At 32.4% G+C, this 21,487-nt stretch overlaps 3 protein-coding genes across 11 annotated transcripts in view; all 3 read left to right on the top strand.

Annotated features, from left to right (window-relative positions):
• The first annotated feature begins 88 nt into the window (after positions 1–88).
• Positions 89–17,284, top strand: LOC123016031 (tripartite motif-containing protein 2-like). 7 transcript variants are annotated; one of them, XM_044416212.1, is made up of 8 exons: positions 93–220; positions 670–756; positions 10,753–10,862; positions 10,972–10,986; positions 11,054–11,481; positions 11,534–11,749; positions 15,405–16,485; positions 16,537–17,284. In XM_044416212.1, the coding sequence occupies exons 2-8, from the start codon at positions 737–739 to the stop codon at positions 16,776–16,778; spliced, it is 2,112 nt and encodes a 703-aa protein (XP_044272147.1). In that variant the 5' UTR covers positions 93–220; positions 670–736; the 3' UTR covers positions 16,779–17,284. The 7 variants fall into 7 exon arrangements, with proteins under 7 accessions (XP_044272151.1, XP_044272152.1, XP_044272147.1 ...); XM_044416216.1 differs by lacking the exon at positions 670–756 and having other exon boundaries at positions 89–220; XM_044416211.1 differs by lacking the exon at positions 93–220 and having other exon boundaries at positions 433–756.
• Positions 17,285–18,956: 1,672 nt separating this feature from the next.
• On the top strand, positions 18,957–20,660 carry LOC123014580 (KRAB-A domain-containing protein 2-like). Its single transcript, XM_044413773.1, has 3 exons — positions 18,957–19,024; positions 19,086–19,218; positions 19,271–20,660. Exons 1-3 carry the CDS (start codon positions 19,005–19,007, stop codon positions 20,585–20,587), a joined length of 1,470 nt encoding a protein of 489 aa, XP_044269708.1. The 5' UTR covers positions 18,957–19,004; the 3' UTR covers positions 20,588–20,660.
• Positions 20,661–21,158: 498 nt separating this feature from the next.
• The window catches only part of LOC123015844, a 37,022-nt gene continuing 36,693 nt past the window's right edge, over positions 21,159–21,487 (top strand). For 2 of the 3 annotated variants that reach the window (XM_044415864.1, XM_044415862.1), the window contains exons 1-2: positions 21,159–21,277; positions 21,323–21,439. The gene's annotated coding sequence lies outside the window, so the exon portion shown is untranslated. The remainder of the gene's footprint in view (positions 21,278–21,322; positions 21,440–21,487) is intronic. The other variant, XM_044415865.1, reaches the window with a different exon arrangement.

Below are 21,487 nucleotides of genomic sequence, written 5' to 3'. Positions count from 1 at the left end.
TTTTCAATTTTGTACAAATTTGCAGAAGAATTTATTTTTAAATGTTAGTGTCTTGTGGTAGTCATTGTTGGCAATAGTTTGTATTAGGCAACCAGTAATGCAACAAAGCGTACAAAACGAAATTTCTGTTGTAAAAACACCAGAATCAACGCTGTTTGGGTTTTATTTGTGCTTATTCGAGTGAAAAGTCGCCAAAATGATGTAAATTTATCCTTTCCAGGTGAGTTCCTACGCAAAAAACATTTTCTGTTTTTGAGGTTATGTTGGTGTTTTTGTTATGATTTGCAACAACAATGCTCCTTTTTTGTTGAATAAATTAGTTTGATGCAGCTGTGCACGCCACGCCGCACATAAAACGGTCGTAATCTGGACCAACACCAAAATAATCCCGAGCTAAAATAGTCCACACTTCCTGTTTCGTGTCTTGTAAATATTACGAAATTAAAGTTCGATCGTTGGGGCTGTTGTTAGGGGTGGCGCCACTGCGGGGGTGCTTTCAGTCTAGGTCGCGAATTATTGATTCGCTCAGCTGCTCTTTGTGTTGTGCTTCGCCAACATAACATTGAACAGCTGAGGATCGCTTGGCAGTCTTTTCACGTCTTTTGTGTTTGCTGGTTGTGTGGTCGAGGTGGTTAGCGTTTTTGGACTGAAATTGTCGTTTGTTGGCAGTTCGTCGACTCCGGAAGGTGTTGTGCGGACATGTGATTGATTGGGAAAATTTACACCCAACTCCTGAATGTTTTGTTGCAGTCGGCTGTGAGTATGGGGTGGTGCAAGGGGCACTGGGGTCATTAATTATTTATTATCAGTGACTATTCGAGGCTCTTTATTTTCAAAATAAGCATCATACAGTTTAAGAACTGAGTAACTCAATACAAAATACATATTGTGCGTCTGTAATAAAATATTTTTGACTAAAATCCGGTTTTTTTTGCATTTTTTAAAAAAAAAAAAGATCTCTAAAACACCCAAGAAGTCGCAAAAAATTTCTGTTTTTATACCTCTTAAGTCATACTCGTAACAAAATAATTATAATGCTTAAGTGGTTTTACAAAATTTACTACATGTATTTTTTCGTATTCATTTGTATAAGTGCGTGCAAAGTGAAATTCGTAAGGTTAAATTTGGATTAAGAGCCTTGAAAGCTATCCATCCGTTCGATTGAGTTGAGTTTTAAATATAGACAATCATTTTTACATGCGATTTGCTTCTCGAAATAATGTTGTAAAACTTGGATAAATATTTATTCAAAAGTTCGTGTGTAACTTACTTGTCGTCGTGCCGGATAAGAAACAGGGAAAAATATTAATCATAACAAATGAAACGATCCAGATGTTTCACATTCACATTGCACTTATTATTGTTACTGCAAAATTTGGTTTAATTTTCAATTTTTTTCGACTAGCGAAACCAAATAAATGAGGCGCTGATACTGAAGGATGTTTAAATTAAAATGTAAACTAAAATTACTGAGAAAATCACGTGTTTGTAAGTTTTGTTCACTCAGGTTGTGGATGTTGATAATTTGAGCAAATTAGGTACACCGAATCTGGGCTAAACCGACAAAATAAGATTGTTGAACAAAAACAAAACGCAAGCTTTCTCGTAAATAATACTTAATAAAGGTTTGCATCAAAGTAACAATTATTGAACAAACACGAAAACCATTGCGGTCAGGGGATTTCCTGTTTTTTTAATTGACTTTCTGGTAGACATTGGCATTTATTAAGCGGATTTTCCTTTGTGTAGTTCGCTCAATAATAAACAATATTTTAATTAATAGTTGCTTATGGCACAGTAATATTTAAAACCCAACGCGAAGCAGAGGGTGTTTTTTGTAAGGATCATTATTCTAAAACAGTCCGTTATTTTGATGTAACAGATTTTTTTATTATTCTGTGCCGAAAAGGCCAAAACGCCCGCATTTGCGAGAGTTTTTTCATAAATAATAAATGCGAGGCTATAAAAATCTTCTCTGAAAAATTGCTTGTCAATCCATAAAAAATGTTATAAAATGACAAGATTTTAAACATTTGTTGTGACATGTTGGAAGGAATTTAGTCACTTGAAAGTTGCCCTAAATTATAATTTCTAATAATAATGTTTTATATCTGCAATAAACAACTCAAAATTAAGCGAAACCACTCTTTTAAAAATTTGTTTCTAAATTGATGAAAAAATTCAAAATAAATGATGACGCGAGTTATTGGAAACTTGGATTATCGAAGTTCCACTGTACCTCAAATCTCTAGGAACAGAAATGTGTTCTAAATGAACACAAAAATGCTCATTGTTTTTATTGTTAACGTTCTAGAAAACATTTACAAATTTACATGAATTTTAATTTTATATAATGGTCAGCATAATTGCCTTGTCACCTTTCAGTTGCTATTAGTAAATAATAAATTTAAATTCAAATATTAAAAAAAATGTTTTGACCTAGCTACATTTAGGACATAAGCAGATTTTTATTCGATTTTGGAATTACAGTAACATTTATAAGCCCCCAAAAGTGGATATAAGATGGCTTTTTAGCAAATAAAGGTGATGCAACAGTATTTTTCCTGCCGGAACTACATACTAAATGTTTTTTGAATTTTTAGAAACTAAAATAGAGTAAACCACGGGCATAATTGTCTATAACGCCTCGTGCCATAATCTTCTGATTATGCCTTTAATTCATAAATAATTATAATAATAATGGTATACTAGTGCTTTGTTGCTGTTTGTTTATTTGTTAAACATGTTTATTTTAAGTATGAAAAATCTGATTATAAATTGAAATTTCTGGTTTTCATCTACGTATTGAGTGAATTACGATGCAGAAGCTGATTAATCGTACTATAATTATGAGCTTTTGCAAAGCTTTATCAAATGATAAGATAAAATAAGCAAACACTGTAAGTAGTTTGGTCTATCACTTTTTTTTTTCAAATAAAGCCTTTAGGTGATATCATATGATTCAGTTTTTTTAAACAGGTGTGATAAAAATGTAATTAACCTTTGATTGTATAAGAAAAATAATTTTTAATTGGTGTATTGTCCTTCACATTGTTTTGTTTTTAATTTAATCAAATAGTTTTAGAGTTTGTGACGTCAGAATTTTTAGTGAAATAAAAACAACGTGGGTATTGAATTTTCTGGTTTAGTGATTTCGAAAAAAAGGGACACTCCTTTGTGATATGATTTACAAACGTGACAAAATTAAAACATTCATTATTGAATTAATCATAGAAAAATAATTGGAACAGCAATTGAAACGTTGAGTTCCTTTTCTGTGGTTGTTGCGGAAACGATTGTAGAAATCGTTAGTGCATGAAACAATCTTTTTCATTATCACCCGCAGAGTTCATTCGATTTGTTTTCGTTGACTGTTTCTTTTAAATCAATTCACGTCGCAACCAGGTGGCTTTAACTATTAAGAATGAGTCAACAACTCGACGCTCATTATTTGCTTTTACAACGAGCATCAAAAGCTCTTTAAATGGAACTGCGTAACTAAACATTTGCCTTTTTCGTGTTGGAATAACTTCCTTGATTATATTCTCTTGTAATGGACAGACGCCGACACTTGAACCTCAAGGATTATTTTTTACCACAGTTTATATCTAGTAAATGGTAGCAACTTGTTTTACAACGGAGAAAGTTTATAGGGGCTGTGGTTTGCATAATCAGAAAGTAAACTGGAGACTGGAGTTATTCTGTATTTGCATTTTTACAACCGATGGATCCCTGTATGTTGCGAAGTAGGACACGACATCGAATCGAAAACACTCCTTGCTATTGTGTTTACGACTAGTTATTTCATGATCACATTACAAAAGTGACAGCTTATGTAACCCTTGACACATAAAGTGCCTCCACGATTACAAGGATCGATGAACCAACCGCCTTCGCATCTTTTCTACAAGCACATTTGCATTTGTGCCGTAACGTAGTATAGTTTTTTCTCGTTTTCTCAAACAGGAAGTCCATTTTTCGTATGCGTGGGTTTGAAATTTACATTTTGCGACGACATGCCGTCTACTTTACCCATCTTGGGATTAACCTGTTTTGCAAAAGTGAAAATTGTAAATGGCAGAGATTGTATCTTTTCGTATTGTTTATTGATTGTGCAGCCATCGGAGCGTTACATTTCATTGTGTCGAGGGAATGGGATTATGAGTAAAGGTCTCGCGATTCTCTTCCGAAAAATTTGTGTACCGTTCATTGCAGGAATTGTGGATTAATTCATGCGAATTCGAATGCTTTGCTTAAATTTGTCGATTATAAAACACGGAGTATGTCGATGCACATGAGGGGGTTTTCAAAGGTGTGAGCTGACCTTCCTGGGATTACTTCTTAAAAACTTGTGGCGGCTTTTTTGTTTTCAAAAATCTATATCTGTCTAAAAGTAATAAGAGGCAGAGGTGAACAAATAGTTCGTTTTGTATTAGGTGGTACATCCTTTAATATTTTCTGTTCTAATATTTAATTTTAGTTAATAGTCTGTGGTTTCTTTCACTTTTCTTTAATTGGCAAAATTTTCATTTCGTTTTATGCCAGACTTAAGCCAGCATTTTCATCAACTTTAAAAAAAAAGGCTATGTCATAAAACATTTAATTAGGTATTTAATATGCAAACTTTAACACGAAGGCTGTTTATTTTTTATAGTAAAGTAGTATACTCGTTCGTATTACATAATTTAAATATTTTCTAACTTTAGGTACAGTCGCGGCCGTTGAAAACTAAGACACTTTTGCAAATCCAAAATTTTGTCTACAGTAATATCCCAAGTGCATAAAAATAGCCAATAAATTTTGACGTTTTTGTCAAAAAAAATTTTGCTTAGAAATACAGGGTGTTTCATACAACTTTACGAGGCTTGCGCCTAATGTACGCACCCAAATATACAAAATTCACAAAACACTAGATACAAAAAATACACATTTAATTATTTAATTTTGGAAACTGCAGTTTTTTAGAAACAATTATCATTTGTTCTATCAAGAGACGGCATGAATATGATTCTCGTTTATCTATCTTAGTCACTAACTAAAATGTTGTAATTTTTGAAAGGGTCAACAAACTAGAGAAGATTATCCAATTTTCAAAATTTGTAATCGAGTTTGTATCGGAATATGTATTATTGATTGCATCTTACAGGCGTAGGCCTCGTAAAATTATATGAAACACACTGTATATCGAGTCAGTTTGCCACGTAACAAAATTTTGGGTGGAAAATTGACGAAAAATATTTCTTCTTAGCAAAACATTTTGACAAAAAACGTCAAAATTTTATCAGGCTATTTTAAGAATATTCATCATTATTATTTCCTGAATAAGTAATACATTTTGGAACAAATTATTTATTATTTTGTATTTAAGTTGGAATTATAAAAGAAATTACAGTATTGAAAAAACTTTTGCTCGTCTATAAGCATCTTTGATATTAGTGACTAATAAGTTCAGAAGCGATTAAATTTTGACACATTTTTAACATTTGCAAAAATCGCTGTAAAATGGACAGAAACCATAGTAATTATAATGTTTTGATTCTATGAATTCTATAATCATTGTAAACTGAAGTTTCTCAAATGTCATTCAAATAATTACGAGTCACTGTCTTAGAGTAGAAAACTTTACTTCAAAACAATGAACTTTTGTAGACAGAAATAACTAATATTTTATTGCAACACCATCCGAATCCTAAAAATTTAAATCGACATTGTCATTCTTGATGAAAACCTAATTTACACTTTACAATTTTTTTAAATAGCAAATAGTATACCAAAAGTAAATGTCTTAGTTTTCAACGTCCGCAACTGTACGTACATTGTACGAATTTTTTAAAGGTTTTCTCGAAAGGAAATTAGTGAATTATGCTGAATGAAAATTTTTGGACGAATTTAAAGTTTTCTTGCATCCATTGTGAAGCAATAAATTTAGGCATATGATTGTATTTACTTTTATTCTCTCTTTTTGTAGTGACGAAAAAATTGATAAACTCGTGAAAAATTAAAATTGTTTAGATACAACCAAGATGTTGCTAAAGAACAAAAGTTTACATTATTGAAGCTCAATAATTATCCTAAAACAAAATTTCAAAATTTGTATTATTGTATAATATGTTTGATTATAATTGACATTGTAGTAATTGTAAAATTTTCTTATGGCGATGAAAATAGCGACAATCTCCATAAACAATTTTTGCATTAGTGTTAAAAACCCGCTAGTCAGTCAAACAAGCAGAATTTTAATTTTTATTGTCGTAAATTTAAAATTCAAGAATGCGTATGTTACTTATTGCATATTAATAAGCACATGTTATCATATTAATGTTCTGTTTACGTTTTTTTAGCCGGAAGGCAATGAAACCTGTACAATAAATTTTTTTCGCCGTTAGACGAAAATACTTAATGTATCCAACAAATTATTACACAAATTTTAGGCTATATTTAAGTGGATTTATTTCTGTTTTGATTAGTGGTAACCTTTTCAGCTATCCTAATTTAACAATCTTGTCTTGAAAAGTGTACTCTCCTGAAGCTTTTGTGATCAAATTGATCGGCTGAAGCCAAATTATAAACAACGTGATTTATGGCGTTGAGTTCAGTGACTATACTTGACTGTTTATTTATTTACTTGTAAATTAACGAGTGTATTGCGGCACTAACAAACCATTTAAAATTACGAAATTATATCGACTACAGCACGTGGAAGGTGGCGAAATAATTAATTAATCTGAAAATTTGGGTCGAGAAGGTGACGAGTTTCGAGATATCAGTCAAAACTCACTTTATCTCAAATTTATTCTCAGTAATTGTTGTTATTATTATTGTAATTGTATTTTGTTTCTTGTAAGAAACGCATGCGCCCACATGTACCAAACAGCTGACCGGTCGCAGTCGCGTTTAGTACGTGTTGTAAACGCGAGTTGTTTTTTTTTATGAAGTACTATACGCGATTTGGCAACGAAACGAAAATTATTTTCGCGATTGTATCACCTCGGAATGGACTCACTACAATACACCATTAGGTATGTCGATTTTTTCAATTTTCGACAATTTTTTGGGGTTCATATCCCGAAATCCAAGATCAGAGACCTTTCCGAGTTCAGCAATCTCAGCTGTTGCGAAAAACTTGTTTGTTATCGTGACGACGATTTCCGGTAATTCGAAAATGCGCAGTTAGTATACGAAATTTTTTTCTTGATAGTAATGTTCAAGAAAAATATACGAAACGTTGGCTTTCATCCAGTGTTGCAGAAATAACAGCTGACGGTTGCATTTCTGGTTTCAAGGTCTGGCCATTGTCTGAGGGTTCATTTCAAGGTTAATCTTGTTTGAGGCGTTTGTCTGGTGAACCACCTGTTGGCGAGGTTCATGAACTTGGGAACGCGGTTTAGGGGTGAAGCCCATTCGCGGTGGTAATGTGGGTCGCGGTGATGTAATGATTTCGGGTTTTTTGTTACTGCTCAAGTGGGACACAAAAATTCCAATCTGAGACTCGAGGTGCTTTATCCTGACGAGAATTTTGTAACCAGAAAAAACCTCTCTAATGTGGAAGCAGTTTGGAATCAAGAGATTGTGATTGTTATCACGTTTACAAAATCACATTAGCATAAAAATGTCACTTGTATTTGTTAACTATGTGTTACTTGACTAAATATAGAAACACATTCCGGAATGAACTAACCCGATATCATCGCAGTTATAAACTTCATACTTCTTTATGATACGGTTCATGGGAATGGTTAAAGCTTTTGAGATTTATGTGACATCGCTTACAAAGATTTACTAAAGAATTGTAAACCGGAAAAGTTGCATCGTTTGTGGCTTGAATTGGCTGCTGCATTGCTTTCGCACAGAGAGCATAAAATTTTTTATGTTTAAACTACATTTTACTTTTAAATGCATAAATGTGCAAACATGAAATGAGATATTTTTATGTTGTTTATAAAACATATCCCTTTGTACATATTTTTCTACATCAAGTGGTTATTTTTCTCGTTATAATGAATTTAAATCGAAAAGAAATAAGTAGATCATAATTGCGCTATAAGTAAATATATATTTTAAAAAAGGAACAAATTAAATGCACAGTGAAATAATAAAAGCAGAAACTTTTACTGTAAAGTGCCTTTTATGTGACAAATACGACAAAAAGTTATTAAGAAAAGTTGTTTAGAATCAACTTCTAAGCCCCTATACCAAATTTCAAAATCATCGGCCAACCATGATTTTTCATTTTTTTACACACCCAATGAACACGAGCTACCACGAATATCTCATAAACTAAAAAGACTTTGCAAAAACGCCGAAACAGGTCAATTTTGTTTCCGAAGGGGACATTTATTGCCGTAATTTTTAAAGCACCCGCAGTAACTCTGTAACCCCCACACACCTCAACTTTAAAAATTTAAATGACACTACCCCACTTGTGGCACATCAAATGAAAGCCATTTTAACAACCTTTTCAAGATTTTTTATCAAAATTGAATCAGGCTATGCATTCATTTAATTCACAAATCAAAGAATTTTATTCTTAACATTTTTTTTTTTATGAATAAAAAATTTTCATACTTAGATTATTACGAAACAACTTACTTTTTAACGTAGTTGTTACTAAAAGCATCTATCTTGAAAAGAAAACAATTTTTTTTAATAACTTTTTGTCGCATTTGCCCCATAAAAGGCACATTACTCTAAAAAAATAGTTTTTTTGAAAATTCCCAAGACATACTTTTGAAAACTAAAATTATGTTACAAATTAGTCTTTAATCAAGCAGGGCTGAACCCCAAAAAATTAAAATTTAAATCGAGAATTTTTTATCTTTGACAAGTCACCTGTCCAGGGACACAATGCAAAAATTAATTAAACTGATCATTTAAAATTTTATACCGAACAAAATCGAATTGTTCACCTTTTATTACTACATACACTTGAGTGCAAAAAAACGTAAATTGATTTTTTTTATAATGTAATTTGGCGTGTTAATAAATGCCAGTTTTTTGACGTTATCTTTGTCACAACTCACAATTGTCATAATTGTCCAAATTGCTGTCAAGTTTTTCCATGTTTTTCCATTTATTTTTTAACGCTGACTATGACACTGCTCTGACAAGACCACCAAATACGACATGTCTTTTGATACTTTTCTAAGCTTTTTTGGGAACAATCTTTTTCACACTATGTAATTCTCTGAAAAATTTGATACTTTTGTTTTTGACAATTTGTATTTTTTCTGCACTCAAGTGTACCTTAGTTTGAACAAAATTTTTAATTTGAAACAAATGGTTTTTACAATTTCAGTTTTTGGATTGCGGATAAAAATTGATTCTCTTTGTATTAAAGAAAATTACAAATTTATATTCTACAATGTATGACGACTCTACTTCCATTCTAACGAAAAATATTAAAAAAAAATTTGCTTGTATTGAAAATGTTTTTACTGGTAATAAGGCTAATAAATAGAGTCTACATTTACCAATAAGGAATAAGGCTGTTTAACTCGCAAATAAATGTGATAAGAAACTTTGTGTAATTTAGTTTATTTTCTTTTAGTTATTTAACACGTCACAGGGCGCTTTACAGAACATTTAATTGTACTCAAATTTTAATTTGTTATTAATTTAACATTTGTCAATGCACAGATAAAGTTATAACAATGTCAAAAGTGGAAATAAAAACATGGTGAATTTTTATTATACAGGGTGTTTCACATAATTTTACGAGGCCTGCTCCTGTAAGATGCAATCAATAATACATATTCCGATACGAACTCGATTACAAATTTTGAAAAATTGGGTAATCTTTTCTAGTTTGTTCACCCTTTAAAAAATTACAACGTTTTTAGTTAGTTAGTGATTAAGATAGATAAACTACAATCATATTCATGCCGTCTCTTGATAGAACAAATGATAATTGTTTCTGAAAAACTGCAGTTTATGACTATTAATGAAACAGTGATTAGTTTGACAACTACTGTCATGGGTTTCCAAAAATTAAATAATTAAATGTGTATTTTTTGTATCCAGTGTTCTGTGACTTTTGTATATTTGGGTGCGTACAAACACCCTGTATTTACTGTTATCAAAAATACAGTTTTACAACCAACCAACGAGTACAAAAAAGTATTGGAATTAATTTATAATTTTGCTACAAAAATATTTTTGTTACTATTCTGCAAACATCAAGTTATAGAGTGCAGGAATGTTTTTTGTAGATTTTATACAAGTAATCACTTTAAATTACAGCTGATTAATTTGTTTTATTATAAGCACATTCAACATCGCATTGTCCAGTCATTTTTCCTAACGATACCACTACAATAGGATTTTTTCATGGTAAATGGGCATGAAACAGCCAAATTGAAAAAGTTGTCACATTTTTCATGGTATGCCTTCACCCCTCTGTGTCCCCTTTTTGCATTTTAAGTAGTAGATTATAAAGGTCGAGGTTCTTATTTAATCAAATAATTAATTAATTGGATTGCCCTAATTCAACTAAGCAGCTTGTGCGTGACAATTAATAATTAAGATAATTGTTGTGTGTTTTGAAGCGGACAAATCGGATAATTTACTAGACCAGTTGAGAATGTTATGCAGATTGTACAATATTTAGAAACGGTGAGATAATGTCACTGCTTAAACAAATATGGTTGGTAATAGTCAAACATAGTAGCGTTTATCTGATAACTAATCAAGTTTTTCCACAATTTTTTATTAGAGTAGACTAGTATGAATTACGAAAAAATCTTGTTGTTTCAGAACGAGGCTTGGGGAGAGGATGGTCAGTATGAACTCGACCCTCGTCGAAACGGTCAGCATCAACTATGAAGACTTCAACGAAAGTTTTCTCACTTGCGGCACTTGCCTATGTAAGCGTTTCACTTCAAAATTCTCATTTCTCGCACGAAATCAAAATTCTAAAAAAAAATTGGTGTTCTTCGGGCCTGCTGTAGTAAAACAACATTTCTGTTGTTGCAGATGGCCTATGGACCGGTGGGTTATTTAAAATAAAAATTCGAGTGAGATATGGATGGCAGATTGAGGCGTTTTTTGGTTGCAGGCATGTACGACGGCAACGAGCACACCCCCAAGTTGCTTCAATGTTCGCACACCGTTTGTCTTCATTGTTTGACGAAGATCGCCGCTTCCCAGACGAGGGATACGGGCTCCTTCAGATGCCCCATCTGCAGAGAACTGATAACAATACCACGAGGGGGCGTTTCAGCCTTGCCACCCTCTTTCTTAGTCAATCAGTTGCTGGATCTCATGTCGAGACAGCGGAGAGAAGTCATACCGAAATGCTCCGTGCACATCAACCAAGAATTGCTCTTCTGTGAAACATGCGACACTGTTTTTTGCACGCTGTGTACTGAAGGATCTCATAATGACACAATCAATAGTTGCGAACACACAATCATCCCTTTTTCGATCGCGATCAAGAGGATGTCGGAGATTTTGTTATATAAGGCCAACGAGTGTATTTCAAAGGTGCTTAAATTTTTTAATTGGAGAATGTGGGGGTTTATTGGTTTGGTTACAGTTGACGCAAGCGCAAGAGGGTGTCAGTTCGGAATTGCGGAGGTTGGATACAGCCAAAGAGAATTGTCTTGATCAGATCAATGCGACATTCCAGAAAGTTCAAGCGTTTTTGGATAATAGGAAACAGGAAATGATCGAGGCGTTGAATTCGACGTGTGCGGAAAAAAGAAGGGTCTTAGAAGAACAGCATTCTTTAATTGAATGCGAAAAAAATAAGGTAAACGAAAGATTGAAATCGTAATTTTGATCCGTCTACAAGAAATTAACAGCAATTTAATCTTTTAAAATTCAAGTAATTAAATATTTCACAAAACACTAGGTTTTTATATTAATAACTGACAATAGTTATTTGTTAGTTATTTAATAATAATAAAATAATGCGTGTCTTAGTAACAATTCATTTTAAGAACTTGTTTCGCTTGAAAATACGATCTGTAGCTGTTCTTGAGATATGGACTCAAATTCTGTGACCGTGACAGTTATGCTGAGCTGAGCGTTAGAATTACACAGTTTTAATTTGACGTTTTCTATGTTTTTACTTTTTATGTTGAATTCTTGTTTGGAAAATAGTTGAAATGTTCAGGTGTTTTGATAAACACTTGTGGCTTTGTCTCTGCAACCAGGTTGGTAATTGCGGAAAATATTGTTATCACAAATACATAGCTGCAAAAACAGTTTTATGTATCACCGTTTAAAGAAGAGCACAATCTTACTTTTTAGCAAGGGTAGAAATTACCTAATAATAAACAGAGGAAAAAAATTCAGTATAGTGAAAATTTACGTCAATACAGGGTGGTTTTCAACTAACGGCTGGCGCTGTAGCATTTTTTATATCCCGATTTCAAAAATTAAAAAAAATAATTAAATTATTATAGTAGGTACAAACTGACAATTTTTGATTTTTTTAAATGGCTTAGTATATTTTGTATATTCAACTTTCTAATTTTAAATTGGAATCCATATTTTTTTGTTATAAATTTGGAAGGTATTAGTTTTCTTGGTAGACATGTGCAATATGTTTCGCTTTTACTAGAAATTACAGTTAAAAAAAATATCAAAGTTAAAAAAAATAATAAAAGTTAATAAAATGTAGCATCGTGGTGTCGAATAAGACAATGTCATTATTCTAATGTCAAACAGCAGCAAATAAAAGAAAATATTGCCAATATTTTTTCAACTTTTTGATAAAAAAAGACAATAATAATTACCAATGTGATTAATTTATTTTGTTATTATGTATTTATTTATTTATTTTGTTTACTTTTAATAAGATTATTGTTAACGTCAAATTTTTTTTGGACATTATGGAACTAGATTTTGACTGATAATTTTGTTTGTAAAAGTAGAACATGTTGTATGTACACTCTATTTCAGTTGATAGTAGAATTTGATAAACAGGGTTTTAGCGGTTTTACTAAAGTTGTGTTGAATCTCGTAGCCATGATTTTCTACCTTATTTTTTAAAGTTGACAGCAGTGTTTTTTTTTCTGTCACATTGAAATTAAAGGTTATTCACGACGCTGTTGGGGTTTAATAAAATTTTAGGGCACAATACGTGCATTATTCAGAACATTCAAGTAATAAAATACAGTTTAAGCCGAAGCTTGTTTTTGGATGAAACATCAGTGAATAACTCCGATTACCTCCGATAAAAAAGTGTCGATCAAGTTAAAAGTTGGACACCAAACCCCAAGTCCAAGAAATTTGTTCAAAACGTCGATCGAACTTCTGATATGAAAGATTTGTAAGAAGAAAAGCATATTGTTGCTAAAATCTGTTAATCACGTTCATGTGTTTGTGGCAGTTATCAATTTACAAATAAAACTCTTGAATGTTGGTTCTTTTTAATAAATCAAAGATCGATATTGATAATAACAAACATTTTAGCCACATCCATAGTTTTAATTAACAAAATTGTTATGAAACATATCTTGTACAAGAATAATGTGCCTCACAACTTACAACAAACGCAGTTGCCTTAAGGAAACCCTTAGTGGTGCAGTGGTTTAGTTGATTGACTAAAAATCGGAAAACTATCCAAATGTTCCGTAGATATTTGACTTATACTGGATAGCAAGATTGTTTTATTTTTAGTTTTGTGCTTGAGTGATAGGAGTTTGTGACATATCGCGTTTTGGTGTTGGTATGTTGGAGGATTAGCATAATTCTTTATTGTGACGATAGTTCTGCAGTTCATCGAATCATTTAAAAGAAATTTTTGCTACTATGAATAAGGTCACAAGCCAGCCTATCTACGGGGAAGCAAACCCAAGTTAATCCTTTCTTTGGTTCTGAACAAGAACGAATCTTGTTGGATACAATTTCCACTTTCTACTGACGTTGCCTGCAGATGCTTCTATCTGAGTTGATTATGTCTGATAGATTTGTAATTACCTTTTATGAGTAAACTTAAAATAAAAGTACTTTTCTTATACCTTTAAGTTATTTAACTAAAATTGGAGCTCAATAAAACTCGTTCAAATACTATTCAAACACTCATGTTTTGGATTGTTTTAAATATCGAAATCGAATTGGATATATTGTAGTTCCTTCGGTTTCCGTTAACGAACACATTAAAATCAATTTAAATAAATAAACTCAAGATTTACTAATTAAAACACCAGCTGTTCGTAGATCGTCAATAAATGTCAAAATGCTGTCAAAAGTGATCAGTGTATTCGTCAAGGTTACTTTGTTGTGCATAAAAGTTGAGTACACTCGTAAGTTGTGACCTTGAGAATTCTACTATCCACTGAAATATACATGTCTGTACCAAGAAAACTAATATATGTTTTCCAAATTATGAAATAGTACATTACAAGCGAGATGGTAAATATGGCATTAAAAAGTTAAGGTCCAAACGTGGCAGGCCATCCAAATTGCTTTTGATTTTTGACATTTCAGAAATGTCAAAGAAAATATTGAAATAATGTGTGAATCTGATTTAAAATCGTTGAAATGAAGCAGTGTACTCCCCCACAAGTAAGAGAAACTGCTACAAAAGCATTTGAATACTAAGTTAGCAAAATATTATGCGTAACTTGACTATTTGAAAGAAAAAATTCCCAGTATTTTTGTAAGCAAACCTGCATATTACCGCCCAAGAGAAGTAATATTTATTCCTTCTCTTGTATCTTGTTTTATCTATCTCATGATGTGTTTCCTAACCTTTAAAAGATTAGTAATCGGCATATTACATTAGTGATTGTGAATAAAAAAATGTATCCAAAATTATAAAGTTGAATATAGCCCATGATATATCTGGAACATAGAAAAAATGGTTAAAATTTCTGTCAAAAAATTTTGACATTTATTTTTTGACATTTGACATTTTTTTATGTCTATTTAGTATTACTGAGGATCTTGCATATGTTTTTTCATAATTATTTAGTAGAGGTACCAAAATTTTCACAAAAAAGCCACAAAATAATGTTAAACATAGTTACAATTCAGATGTAGCTTTTTTTGTTTCCTCTTCTAATAACTTGCAGCAAAAAAACATGTAAAATTATTTTGCTAAAAGAAATAAAAAGGATCAAAGTGCAAAATTTAAATCCACATAATTTTGAAATTTTTATGTTTAGATGTAAATTTGACATTTTTTACCGTCTGTAGACATTTTCACAGTGTTTGTCTACATTATGGTAAATAAAATAATAATAAAAAATAGTAAAAACTTCACATTACTCGCGGACTTATATTAAAAGTTCTTGGAATTTGAAAATTCGACTTTGTAATTGTGGCTATTACGAGTAAATTACATGTATCTCCTTGTGTTTGGTTCGGATTAGATTAACAAAAACTTGGTTGAACAATATGCGAGTTTAGAAATCTTATTTTGTGACGCAATTTTTATAGTATTTTTTTTATAGGTGGAACAAGAGTGTCAAGGCCTCCAGTACCAAGTTGAAGTCCGCAACATAACCCAACGCATCGAAAGTCTCACCGAGAAACTCGACGCTGCTTCGAATTTAGGCGAACCGCGCGAAAACGCTTTTCTTTCGTGCGACTTCGCCCAAAACAACAGTCTCGAAATCATTCAAGAACAATTGAATGTGTTAGGTCGCGTCCGTACCAGCACCACCTTCCCTAGTTTGTGTTCGGCGAAAGTAGAGGGCGACATAATCGCCGGTATCGAAACCAGCATCATTCTCAACACCGTCGACTACCACGGCAATCAGCGTAAATCCGGCGGGGATCCGATTGAAGCCGAATTGTTACCAGTCACACCCGAGCAAAACACCAATTCCGTCCCGTTGGAAGTGATAGATAATGAAGACGGTACTTATGTGATCAAGTTTAGAGCACTCAAATCGGGACGATATGGTGTCAGAATATCGATTTTTGAAAGATCGATTAAAGATAGTCCGTTGTTTTTCGACGTTTCGGAACACAACAACCCGGTGAAGACTTATGGGTGTCATGGGAGTGGTAAAGACGAGTTTATACAGCCTGTAGCTGTTGTTGTTGATGAAAGTGATCAGAGCGTCTATGTTCTGGATACGGGCAACTCGAGAATTAAAGTTTTGAATGAAAATCTAGAATTCGTCAAACACATCACAAACGAGGGACTACTTGGCCGAAGTTGCACTGGAATAACTTTGTCAAGTAATGGTTTAATTGTTGTTAATTGGCGAAATAAGAGCATCACGGAAATGTCCAAAGATGGGGAGACTATTAAGACGTTTACATATAATGCGTTCCAGGAGCCGATAGATGTCGCAGTTGACAAAAATTACGGACATATTTTGGTTGCTGATAACGGAATGAATTGTGTGTTTGTGTTTGATGCAGATGGGAAAATTTTGTTCCAAGTTGGGAAGAAAGGAACATTCTGTCAAATTTCTTCAGTTACTGTTGGACCCAACAGCGAGATTGTTGTCGCTGATTACAGGATACAAGTTTTCTCGGCGAAAGGAGACTTTATGGATGTGATAAGGGACGAAGGGAAAGGTATTTGTTTTTTACAACTTGTTGTTTTGTTATTTTCACGTGTGAATTTAGGTAAGGGGCGCTACGGGGGCGTCGCTATAGATTCCGATGGGCGTATTTTAGCGAGTCGATCGGAGCAAAAGGGGAAAAACTACCTTCAAGTGTTGAGTCTCACTGACAGTAATGTCAACAATCACATTGATTCTCACGAGAGCAAGTTGAAGAGGCCTAGTGGTGTGGCGGTCACTACAGGCAACCATGTCATAGTCGTAGATTTAGGGAATAATTGTATTAAAAAATATCGATATTGGTGAAATTTAACCGTTGTACTGGCTATTCTTTGGCTGCATTTGCAGTAGTCACGGTTTTGAACACATTTTGTATTTTGTTTCGTGTTGTACCTGGTTTAGGACAGGTCAGTCATTGCTTCTCGCCACTAATGTATCATTAAGCAAAATGTATTCAAACGTTGCAACATTTGATTAGTTAGCTTGACTATATTATTATTTTTTACTGTTGAAGGAAGCTATGGGAGGTAATGTTATTGATTGTTGAAGATTGAAAAGAGCGATGGATTTTTACGTGTTTTTTTTTCTATCAAGTGTTGTGCTCTTTAGTTGAAACCGTGCACGATATTGCAGACTTAATAATAACTGCTTATATGGTTTCACCCAGTTTTTGTACTTAAATTAAAATACTGTTTTAATTTTTTGTACTGTTTTTGGAAGTATACTTTTGTTTTCTAGTCATTCATTGCGCATATTTTTATACTATATAGTACAATTGTTTTGTACACAATAAATTTCTTGATAAAGCTTGTTTTTTGATACCTTGTTTCGCAAACCAAATACCATTTTACCAAAAACCAAATATCCTACGTTTTTGTAATTGCAATTTTTGTATGAATTGTTTTGGAATATTTTTGCAGTGTTAAAAATGGATGTGAAAAACTGAAAAACGTATGTTTTTGTTTCAACAACCAAGTCAAAATTTAGTTAAAAAAATTGGTAGTAGTTGATTTCAAATTTAGTTTGTTTCGAAGATTGCGTTCTTTCTCATTCATGAATGAATTTGCAGGAGGTGTTCGTTTCCATTTAAAAAAAAACTACGTTGGAAAGTTAAAAACGAATTTTCAGGTTACTGTTACAAAAAATCAACGAAATGGACAGTGTCATCAGTAAGGCTCGGATTATATGCACGAAAAATTCGTAAAATATGCGCATATGCACGTATTTTCAGAAAAAAAATGCACAACATATTAAGAAATTGCTCCAATATACAGGATGAATATAAAGTATGGAACCAAGCGGTTTTATTTTTAATCATTTGTCTCCAGAAAATAATAATTAATATAAATTAAAGTAATATAAAAAATGTGATCGTATTTTTAGAACGAAATTTTGTTTTGTTTTTGAGTTATGCGATTTTTTTTGTCAAAATTGCAATTTATGTGAAAAAATTAAAAAAAAAATTAAATATAAAGTAGATAGTTGTAATCCTTAGAGTATAGCTTTTATGAGAAAAATGATTTTATAGTGGGTTGCCATTTAAAAAAATATTTTTTTTTGTAGAACTCAAAAACAAAAGGAAATTTCGAAAAAATTTATTCTTGTTAAATCATCACATTTTTATAGTACTTTATCACTCATCAATTAGTTTTTTCAAAAAATAAATAGTTTAAGCAAAAAACGTTTGGTTCCATACTTTTTATTCACCTGGTATGCCAAATATGCATCGATATGTAAAACTTTTTAACAATAAAAAATCAAAGTTGGGATAAATTTTTATCCTCGAGTACACTAAACTTTGTATTTTCGGCTTCTTGAAAGAGAATAAATAAATTGGTTTTGCCCCAGACAAGCCATTTTAATAACATAGTAATTAAGCCCTTCTAAGAAATCTGTACTTTTCAGATCATTTATTTTTTTTAATGGCAAAGCTACCAAATAAAACATTTTTCTCATGAAGGTCATGATCTAACAACTACTAAACAACTTTATCTTAAATTATTTTTTTTTATAAATTGCAATTTTGACAACAAAAATCGAACAACTCAAAAACTAAGCAAAATTTTGTTCTTTATATTACCTTAATTTATATTAATTACTATTTTTTCGAAACAAATGATTTTAAAAAAACCGCTTGTTTTGATACCTCATAAAACGAATTTAAAACGGAAACACTCAGCAGGATACTAATTTTTTTGAGTCTGGCTTACGAATTACCAGTTGTTTTTTCTTTAAAATATTTTGTAATCGGATCATTTTTCTTAAACTATACAATTTTTAACTTAAACTGAAATTTTTAATCGGAAATTTGTGATTTGAAGAAAATATGCACAAATATGCATTTTTTAATTGGCTAATCCGAGCCCTAGTCATCAGTGTTGCCAAATAAATGTTCTTACACTAGATTTAGTGCCAAAAAATATAAATACAACCTCTCCTGAAATTAAATAATAAATAATTCCAATTTCAAGCTGCGATCCAAGTTATAGTGCAAAAGCACTAGGGCATGACATATGTCGGTCATTGGGTGTAATGAAGCCTAGTCATTGGCCGTACTGATTACTGAATCAAATAAATATTCCTTTGTTTGACTGAAATTTTACGTCATTTCAGGGATTGCCCACTTAATTTTCGTCAAACATTGAAAATGGATAGTCATAAGAGTTTGTTTTATGAGAAATTAAATGCATATTATTTGAAGAACAAAGATGCCAAAAAACCGTGGAATTATGAAGAAATAAAGGAGGTAAGACTTCTAACCTCAAAATACACCTTTATTTCAGTTGTACATATTTTAGGTTGCAAAAGATATTTTACTTGCCAAACAAACTACTGGCAAAAAAACTCGTAGGCAATATCATTTATTGTCCCTGTATGACACGATGAAGTTAGGAAATAAACAAATCATCATTAAAAAAAGGTTAAAAAATAATGATAACATTATTTATGTCACGCCGTACGAAGACTTGTTTGAAATATTGTATTCTACGCATATTGCAGTAGGGCATGGTTGTAGAGATAAAATGATCCTTGCTTTGAAATTCAATTATCAAATTTCACGTCCTGTTGTTGAGATATTTTTGCAGTGCTGCGAAGTTTGTCACAAAAAAAAAGTTAACAAACATGCAAATCTTGTAACCAAGCCGATTGTTTCAAAAGAATTTTGCTCTCGGGGCCAAATCGATCTGATAGATTACCAGTCATGTCAGGATAATGACTACAAATGGTTACTGAATTATCAGGACCATTTAACAAAATTTATCTGTTTACGCCCATTAAAATCAAAACAAGCTGCTGAAGTAGCATCAGAACTGGTAAAAATTTTCCTCGAATTTGGGGCACCAGCTATACTACAGAGCGACAACGGCCGCGAATTTGTAACTAGTATAATTAAAGAATTGGCGAAACTGTGGCCTGATTTGAAAATCGTTCATGGAAGACCACAGTCGCAAGAGAGCGTGGAAAGATGTAACCAAGATGTTGAAAATATGCTGCAGGCGTGGATGTTAGATAAAAACTCAACAAACTGGTCAGTCGGTTGCTATTTCGTGCAGTTTCAAAAAAATATTTCGCATCATAGAATTATTGGTCGCAGCCCCTATAGAGCATTATTTGGAATAAACCCAAAAATTGGACTATCTTCAACAAATTTACCAACCGAGGTTATTAAAAACTTGGAAACGGAAGAAGATGTTAACAAGCTTTTGGCAGATCTCAAAATTAAAGAAAATAATAATATAGCAGAGAACGAACAGCAGGAAACATTTGGCGACGAAACAGTAACTGATATTGTTGGAGAACAGGAGGGAGCATCAAGTGCAATAATGGAAGTAATTGAAGCTGATAATTTTGATCCCATAAACGTTGCCTTACCTTTTGCTGGTCCACAAGAAGGTATTTGCATTGACTGTAAAAATCAAAAGAATAATGCATCATGTGTATTGTGTTCTCCACAAACCTCCATACGGAGTAACAGAAATGAATGCCATTCAGGACAGAAAAGAGCAGCTAAAAAAATGTTGTCAAGTACTGCTAAAAAACAGCCACCATTAAAAATTGGCGACTGTGTGCTGTTGCCAGTTGAAAAAATTGATCGTGGTTTACATTATTCCTAGAGTTCCTATATTGAAATATAGGAACTCTAATTATTTCAAATAAATGAAACAAATATTTTGCAACAATAAAAATATTTTGTCTTTTTGGCTTTTCTCTTCTACCTACCAAAAATTTACATTTCTATAGAAAGTATCAAGCATCGATCAAAAATAAATTAGAGTAGGCGACGATTAATACTCTACAGTTGGCAACACGTTGGCTGGGAATCTGAGCTGGAAATTTTCCGCACAAACTGAAAGTGAAAATGACTATTCACTGTACAGCACTTGTAATAACTTGCAACAATAAAAAATTTCTGCTCTAAAGTGAACATTATTTCACTCAAAATGAATAAAACGCAAAGTTGTCAAAGCTTCTGCTGACATTTGATGTTAAAAATCAGGCTTGCCATCTTTATTAATTTTTTTGATCGCACGGTACATTTCAGCAGTACTGATCCCTGGTGTTTTTTATCTTTCCTTTCAGTGCTTTCGTATACATTACATTGGCAACATTAAATGACATGCGCATTATGCCCGATTCTGTGATTTTTCATCAACAAACACGTGCACACGTTTGTTGTTTACGATTCATTTTAAGGAGAGTTTATTGGAAAGTCGAACGTTTTTAGGTCTCCATCCGAAGGTGTGCATTGCTTGCGTTGGTTATTGTGAAAGTTTTTTGGACTAAGAAGACTTGCTTCAGAGTCGGTGAGTTTTCCGCATGGTTCAAGCTTTCAGTTACATATCTATTAGTTTTTCATGAATGATGATTTAATGAAACAGTGTTGAAACTTGGTGTGATGAAAATAGCTTATTGATATCCAATATGCGACTATAACACATAATTCGCAAAATAAGATGGAAGACGAGGTATGTAAGTCTGTGATGTAAGTTGCACGTTTAATAAGAGCCGCCATT

The sequence above is a fragment of the Tribolium madens genome, unplaced genomic scaffold, assembly GCF_015345945.1.
Source record: "Tribolium madens isolate multiple individuals breed KSU strain unplaced genomic scaffold, Tmad_KSU_1.1 Scaffold_19;HRSCAF=116;Tcas5.2_LG9, whole genome shotgun sequence".
In the NCBI taxonomy this organism is placed as follows: domain Eukaryota; kingdom Metazoa; phylum Arthropoda; class Insecta; order Coleoptera; family Tenebrionidae; genus Tribolium; species Tribolium madens.
This window is presented reverse-complemented; position numbering and strand designations above follow the sequence as displayed.

Coding starts and splice junctions, on each gene's coding strand:
- LOC123016031 (XM_044416210.1), top strand. CDS start 6,994: ATGGACTCACTACAATACACCATTAG. Junction 11,482..11,533: donor CCAACGAGTGTATTTCAAAG/GTGCTTAAATTT, acceptor GTTTGGTTACAG/TTGACGCAAGCGCAAGAGGG. Junction 11,750..15,404: donor TTGAATGCGAAAAAAATAAG/GTAAACGAAAGA, acceptor TTTTTTTTATAG/GTGGAACAAGAGTGTCAAGG.
- LOC123014580 (XM_044413773.1), top strand. CDS start 19,005: ATGAAGCCTAGTCATTGGCC. Junction 19,025..19,085: donor ATGAAGCCTAGTCATTGGCC/GTACTGATTACT, acceptor ACGTCATTTCAG/GGATTGCCCACTTAATTTTC. Junction 19,219..19,270: donor ATTATGAAGAAATAAAGGAG/GTAAGACTTCTA, acceptor TACATATTTTAG/GTTGCAAAAGATATTTTACT.